The 8,439-nt window shown below is 37.5% G+C and overlaps 1 protein-coding gene across 1 annotated transcript; it reads right to left on the bottom strand.

Moving 5' to 3' along the window:
* Positions 1–2,374: 2,374 nt before the first annotated feature.
* Positions 2,375–3,067, bottom strand: LOC133615718 (metalloproteinase inhibitor 2-like). Its single transcript, XM_061974511.1, has 3 exons — positions 2,935–3,067; positions 2,689–2,801; positions 2,375–2,618 (listed from the first exon to the last, which is right to left on the bottom strand). The coding sequence occupies exons 1-3, from the start codon at positions 3,065–3,067 to the stop codon at positions 2,442–2,444; spliced, it is 423 nt and encodes a 140-aa protein (XP_061830495.1). The 3' UTR covers positions 2,375–2,441.
* Between the last annotated feature and the right edge of the window lie 5,372 nt (positions 3,068–8,439).

The raw sequence follows: 8,439 nt of genomic DNA, 5'->3' as shown, positions 1-8,439 counted from the left end.
ATCCAATTCCAAAACCATACCCGACCCAGCAACATTCAGAATAGCAATAAACAGAGCAGTTGAGAGTAATTGAGGACACACAAACATGACACGGAACAATCCAAAATTATTAACAACAGTATCAATAATAGTAACAATTTCAAAATAGCAGTGATTAAAAATCCCTCATTGATATTATCATTAAAAACATTAATAAAAAAATAAAAAATTTTTTTTTTTTTAAATGAACAATAGTGTCACAGTAGCTTACACTTGGATCACATCTCATAAGCTTGACAACACACTGTGTCCAATATTTTTCACAAAGATATAATAAGTCATATTTAGGTTAATTTAATAGTTAAAACAAATTTAAATAATGGATCCCATATTCCAATATATGACCCATTATCTAAACTAAATGCAGTTTTTTCTACTGATATCATCTCCATAGCTTGTGTGTACCAGTCAGTATGTGTTGGACTATCAACATCTATCCATTTTTTAAATATTACCCTTTTTGTTATTATGCATATTAAATGATAATAAATAAATAAATATTGAAAGAAAATCATTTTTACTCTTGGATGACACGTTACTAAATTGATGTAGATCCCCAAGAATACAAGTTTGCAGTGTCATTGGGATATTTATATTAAGGAATGTGATTGCTTATTTTGTTTTCAACCATAACTCTTTTATTCTCTGACATTCCCACAATAAATGAACAACAGTTCCCTCGGCTGCCCGACACTTCATACATAACTTGCTATCTACTACACCAATTTTAAACAGCTGAGAAGATGTAAAATACAATCTATTCAATATCTTAAATTGAGTCAGCTTATCTTTAATGCTTCTAAAGGGCTTATTGACATTTTTCCAAATATCATTCCATATGTCTCTTTCATCTAAAATGTTCAAGTCCATCCATTTCCGAACACATGCGTCATTTGCATTTCTAGTGTGGTGTTCATTTATTATTCCATAAAATAGTTTAATTAATTTCTTAATTGTATCTTGATTAAAAAGTGCATCTTCCAGTTCATGGCTACTTAAGGACATACTTTCAGAGGATAGGCATTTATTTACAGCGTGTTTTAAAGAGATAAAATTTAAAAACAGGATTTCTGGGTACATTATATTGATCAACTAAATCATTGAACAATTTAAAATAGTTTTTATTAATAATATGAGGTTTAGTAATACCTCTGTCTTTCCATGTTGTCCATTTAACCACATTAATTATATTGGGATTGTACCAAAGCGGTAGATTTACAGATGTCATTGGGTTGATTCCTAGTATTTTCTGGCACAGTTTTAGAATGTTAAAGGTGGCTTCTATGTAATCGATGAGGCAGGATTTGAAGATGAAGACCATCAAAAATGTTCTGCCAAAAGTTGGTTGACTTATCGCAGTGAAGATACAATAGCACCAACATTAGTTGTCATGTTAGCGGTGTTCAACTTTAACCCGGAAATATCTGTATAGATCGCCACAACATAAATACTGCACTGAGACATAAGAACATAGGCCAAAAAATATGTAGAATATGCTTTAAAAAGAGCCCAGTCCAGTAAAGTTAGAGAATGACAGTTTTTGGAACAATATCTCAATTTTCCATTACACAAGTGTAGTAAAGTACATTTATATAGCGCTTTTTCTCAAGTGACTCAAAGCGCTTTACATTATGAAACCCAATATCTAAGTTACATTTAAACCAGTGTGGGTGGCACTGGGAGCAGGTGGGTAAAGTGTCTTGCCCAAGGACACAGCAGTGACTAGGATGGCGTAAGCGGGGATCGAACCTGCAACCCTCAAATTGCTGGCACGGCCACTCTACCAAGCGAGCTATACCACCCCATAGTAAAAGTCACATGTTGGGATGACAGCGGTTCGAACTACTTCACTAAATACCAACTTGGCTCTCCAAGTACCACCATAATGACCAACATTGATACAGTAGCGCAGTGGGCCCAAATAATTAAAAACAGGGCAGGGGTTTTACTTAAGTACATTTAATATTTTTAGCCACTAACATTGGTTTGAACAGAAACACTAAAATAAAATTGTGTATTTGGTGTACCATTAAACAGAGCCCACATTCCACTTTTAATCACTGCAAAAAAGGTTCCTGCCTCACAGCCCTGAATAGATATTTTAACCTCAAAGACATAAATCGGAACAGAGCTGAAAGATGAAATCGCTTTGAAAAAAAAAAGTTGGAATATACAAATGTGTTATTTCATCCTTTGAGCCTACATTTACATTTCTGAATGTGGGACATAATGAAGTCTATAACCAAAGGTGCGCCCATTCCCCCCCAGTAAATAAGTACTTTGGGCAGAAGTCAAGGTCATTTAAAAGAATTGAAACCCTCATAGAAACATTGCATTGAGTTAACTGAATTTATTAGTAATTTACATTCTGTTCATGGAGATTTTAGGGTCTATAATGTCCATTAACCCCTTCCAGGTGAGGCGGCCTCCTTGTACCAGGCACAAGAACCATCACTTCTCTTGATGCAAGCACATTGCTTGTTCTTCACATCGTCGACAGAATTCCCCGTCAGCCAGTCCGTCCACGAGCACTCATTTGGGCCGCTGACTCCACACGGGACAGCGGTGCAGCGATTGACCTGGAGGATAAAAATTGAGATTTAAATACATTCTTGACATTCTCATTGATCCTCAATTAGGTTTGCTTACCTTGCAACCGCAGCCCATCCTATACCGCTCTACCAGGATGTTGTAGCTGCTTTTCCAGGGTACAACATAGTCACAGGCTGACACGTATGGTGCCCCGTTATCCTGTAGTGGGCCTGCAATGAGGTGGAGAGAAAAAAAAAAAAGAAAAAATGGAAAATGTTTGAGTAAACAGCCTTAAGCTGGAATGAAGGTGTCATTTCCATTATCACCCGTGGGTACAAATAGCATTGAAATATGTATTTTTACCTGTGAAGAAATATTCTACACCTTTGGTGAGAGTTATACCACATGTTGCAGCGGGTGCAGCAGTGTAGACAGTATCATAGTTCTTTATAGGACCCTTCAAGATCTGCAAGATAAAACCAAATAAAATGTGCATACATCCATAAACTTCACTGAAATGTGTAAAAAAAGTTAAATAACCTTTTGCAGGAGGACGCCGTACTTTATGTCATCAAATTCACCAGCCGTCGTAATGGCAACCACCTTTGCCTTGATGACTAGAAAGACAAAGCCAGTCAGCATTTTTGAAAAAAATAATCGATCCCTATAGGCCTCTGTTTAATATCATGCATGGGACTCAGATTAAAGCAGAGTTGACTGGTATTGGCTACAAAACTAACAATTGTCAGGGTAATTTTTCTTACGGCAGCAACCGTGCACCATTTAGACAGGAAATCACATCAAAAGCATTGGATTATTATAACACATTTTATTCAAAGAGCACTACCTGACTACTATCTATGAGACATTGGCATGTTTTGGTACGACTAATCACTTGTAAAAGGCAAAAGAATCAGGGTCTGAAAACACAACCTCAAATCCACGCTGTCTTCCATAGCTTATTATACAAAAGTCAAAGAAACTTCCTTAGTTTTATAACAATTACATCTCTTGAACTCAAACATCTCCCTTTTAATCACCTTTAATTTAAACTCGCCCTAACCTCGTGAACTCTGAGACCATGGACTTTAGACTGTTCAGCTCTTGCTGTAAGAGAATTAAAGGCCTACTGAAACCCACTACTACCGACCACGCAGTCTGATAGTTTATATATCAATTATGAAATCTTAACATTACGGCCGGGTTAGCTCACTAAAGTGCAATTTTAAATTATGCGCGAAATATCCTGCTGAAAAACGTCTCGGTATGCTGACGTCTGCTCGTGACGTCACGGATTGTAGAGGACATTTTGGGCCAGCATGGTGGCCAGCTATTAGTCTGTTTTCATCGCAAAATTCCACAGTATTCTGGACATCTGTGTTGGTGAATCTTTTGCAATTTGTTCAATGAACAATAGAGACAGCAAAGAAGAAAGCTGTAGGTGGGAAGCGGTGTATTGCGACAGATGTTGTGCCGGATAACGCACCCCCGCCGTAGAATGCACCCCCTGACTGTTTTGCCGGATAACACAGCCGGTGTTTCATGGTTTACATTCCCGAAAGATGACAGTCAAGCTTTACCATTGGCCTGTGGAGAACTGGGACAACAGAGACGCTTACCAGGAGGACTTGAGTTGGATACGCATGCACCTGCGGCTTCCAAACATTTGATCGCTTGCTCGTACGTGCGTGCCGCTATGTGCATGTCACGTACGTAACTTTGGGGAAATATATGTGCTGTATGAACTTTGGGGAGGTGAACAGTACTTTGGGCTGTGGGATTGAGTGTGTTGTGCAGGTGTTTGAGTTGTATTGGCGGGTTATATGGACGGGAGGGGGGAGGTGTTTGTTATGCAAGATTCATTTGTGGCATATTAAATATAAGCCTGGTTGTGTTGTGACAAATATATATATATATGTCGTGTTTATTTACTGTTTTAGTCATTCCCAGCTGAATCAGGTCCCACCCGCCTCTCACAGCATCTTCCCTATCTGAATCGCTCCCACTGCCCTCTAGTCCTTCACTCTCACCTTCCTTATCCACAAATCATTCATCCTCGCTCAAATTAATGGGGAAATCGTCGCTTTCTCGGTCCGAATCGCTCTCGCTGCTGGTGGCCATGATTGTAAACAATGTGCAGATGTGAGGAGCTCCACAACCTGTGACGTCACGCTACTCGTCTGCTACTCCCGGTACAGGCAAGGCTTTTTTATCAGCGATCAAAAGTAGCGAACTTTATCGTCGATGTTCTCTACTAAATCCTTTGAGCAAAAATATGGCAATATCGCGAAATGATCAAGTATGACACATAGCATGGACCTGCTATCCCCGTTTAAGAAAATCGCATTTCAGTAGGCCTTTAATCAGGGCTTCACTTTTGCAAAGCTTGCATGCTCTACCACACTTAATGTTTACATTGAACGGTTAAAAATGCCTTGTGATAGATGTATGGATATAAGATTATAAAAAGACAAGTGTTTCAATTTAAGTGTCATGAAACAAAACTGCTTCATTACAGTCATTAGCAACACCTGTGCGATGCTATGTTCACAAGTCAACTTGCTAGCTATGAACAGGTCTAGTTAAGGCTTTTAAAATGTTCCTGTGCAAGATTTTTGGGCAGAAAGTCGACAAAATTGTTAGGAAAAAGTTTATGGCAAACATTGTGTTATTGATATCAATTAGCAACACTTTATAGTTTAGCACCATTCCTTTTTGTCAAGATGACGGCTTCCAAAACTTAAATTTATTGAAGGTAACTGGCTGACTGAACGCAATTATTTTTTATTTTGTTTTTCCCATCTGACCCAATTTCAGACTTGTGCAGGATGCAGAAGCTGGACCAACGTTTGAGTACATATACAGTGAGTGCAATAAATAATGATGCAATTATGCTTGAAAGGATGAACCAAACATTCTGAATTTTAACTTACCGACATCTGACTGGCAAAACGCCGTCTGTGGATGCACAGGAAAACATGTGCAGGCGTGTGCTCCTTCTTGCAGCTGCCACATGCACAGCAGCACCAGGGGGAACACACAACACTTCATCCAACTCATCATGGAAGAACACGTCGCTAAGAAGCAGCTTTGAGAGCAATAGTGCAGTGGGCAGGAACTCTGATGTTCCTTCTGGAGGAGAGTGGCTTTTTATGTCTGCAGGCTCCTCCCACACCAACACCTGCACATTTGGATGATTGATTTCACCTTTGCACACACCTGTCTGGGTCGTCTCTCATCAATCTAATTGGTTCCTGGCCTGACTGTAGTACCGGTAAATGTATTTCCGAGAAGTGTTATTATTATTAATACATTTTATATGTTGATAGTTAGAGCATAAAAACTGTTTATGACCTTCTAATTATGTTTTTTTTTAACATTGGTAAATCCCTCTAAACATGAAATAACACCATATAGTCACTTTTATTTCACCCAACATAGTAGCCTTGAGTGTGTTCTACTGTAGATTACATTACTCACTGCTAGTCTAGAGCAGTGTTTTTCAACCTTTTTTGAGGCAAGGCACATGTTTTCATTGAAAAAATGCGTAGGCACACCACCAGCAGAAATCATTAAAAAACGAAACTCAGTTGACAGTAAAAAGTCGTTGTCGCAATTGTTGGATATGACTTTAAAACATAACCAAGCATGCATCAATATAGTTCTTGTCTCAAAGTAGGTGTAGTCACCACCTGTCACATCACACCCTGACTTAATTTGACTTTATTGCTGTTTTCCTGTGTGTAGTGGTTTAGTTCTTGTCTTGCGCTCCTATTTTGGTGGCTTTTTCTCTTGTTTTGCTATTTTCCTGTAGCAGTTTCATGTCTTCCTTTGAGCGATATTTCCCGCGTCTACTTGTATTTATTATATATTGTTTTTATATTGGTTCTATATTTATTTATTTGTTGTTTTTATTCAGTCATTGGTGGAGCTAAGGATAATATTTGAATATTATCTTTAATATTGTTTTTAATATTGTTGTGCAGCACTTTGGAAACATTTTTGTTGTTTAAATGTGCTATAAAAATAAAGTGGATTGGATTGGATTGGATTTATCCTTCTTCGTGGGGACATTGTCGATTGTCATGTCATGTTCAGATTTACATTGTGGACGCCATCTTTGCTCCACAGTAAGTCTTTGCTGTCGTCCAGCATTCTGTTTTTGTTTACTTTGTAGCCAGTTCAGTTTTAGTTTTGTTCTGCATAGCCTTCCTTAAGCTTCAATGCCTTTTCTTAGGGGGACTTACCTTTTGTTTATTTTTGGTTTAAGCATTAAATACCTTTTTACCTTCACGCTGCCTCCCGCTGTATCCGACATCTACAAAGCAATTAGCTACCGGCTGCCACCTACTGATATGGAAGAGTATTACACGGTTACTCTGCCGAGCTCTAGACAGCAACGACCGACCACTCAACACATCATTTGCAGACTATAATTACTGATTTGCAAAAAATATTTTTTACTAGTGTGCCGCGGCACAGTAGTTGAAAAACACTGGCCTAGAGGATCCTCCAAGTGTCATTGCTATTGTTGTCACCCGCCCACTAAAACCCAACTATTACATGGAAATACTTCATCACATCCTGGGTAATTCCTCCAAGTTAAAACGTAGCTGAAATTTAAGGTGTGTTTTGCCAAAAGTTGGACAACTTGACAGTCGCTGCTCGGACCATTAGCTGTGTTGTTAGCATTGCCATTCTACATCGCTCACGCCAAAGGCTAACCGATGTCAAAGATGAAGTGCATCAACAGAGTTTATCTCCACTCTGCATTGCCCAGACATTTGCTGATAGCTGATAGTATTAAGTGGCACATGGAGTGCTGGTACGTCTCGTCTTTTGATATCACTCATGTCAAATGCTCATCAATGTGGAGATGTTATTTTTTATTTAATTTTTTTTAATTTTTTTAATGAATTTATTAATCAATCCAACAAAACAATACGATCAAAATGCAATCCAATTCCAAAACCAAACCCGACCCAGCAACATTCAGAATAGCAATAAACAGAGTAGTTGAGAGAAATTGAGGACACACAAACATGACACGGAACAATCCAAAAGTAGTGAAACAAAAATGAATATTATTAACAACAGTATCAATAATAGTAACAATTTCAAAATAGCAGTGATTAAAAATCCCTCATTGATATCATTAAAAACATTAATAAAAAAATAAATTTAAATGAACAATAGTGTCACAGTAGCTTACACTTGCATCACATCTCATAAGCTTGACAACAAACTGTGTCCAATATTTTCCACAAAGATATAATAAGTCATATTTTGGTTCATTTAATTGTTAAAACAAATTTAAATAATGGATCCCATATTCCAATATATGATTCATTATTATCTAAACTAAATGCAGTTTTTTCTACTAATATCATCTCCATAGCTTGTGTATACCAGTCAGTATGTGTTGGACTATCAACATCTATCCATTTTTTTAATATTACCCTTTTTGTTATTATGCATATTGAAAGAAAAGCATTTTTACTCTTTGATGACACGTTACCAAATTGATGTAGATCCCCAAGAATACAAGTTTGCAGTGTCATTGGGATATTTATATTAAGGAATGTGATTGCTTATTTTGTTTTCAACCATAACTCTTTTATTCTCTGACATTCCCACAATAAATGAATAGTTCCCTCAGCTGCCCGACACTTCATACATAACTTGCTATCTACTATGCCAATTTTAAACAGCTGAGAAGATGCAAAATACAATCTATTCAATATCTTGAATTGAGTCAGCTTATCTTTAATGCGTCTAAAGGGTTTATTGACATTTTTCCAAATATCATTCCATATGTCTCTTTCATCTAAAATGTTTAAGTCCATCATCCATTTCCGAACACATGCA

Source organism: Nerophis lumbriciformis, linkage group LG22, assembly GCF_033978685.3.
Source record: "Nerophis lumbriciformis linkage group LG22, RoL_Nlum_v2.1, whole genome shotgun sequence".
NCBI lineage: Eukaryota > Metazoa > Chordata > Actinopteri > Syngnathiformes > Syngnathidae > Nerophis > Nerophis lumbriciformis.
Note: the sequence above shows the minus strand (reverse complement) of the source record. Positions and strands in the feature narration are given on the sequence as shown.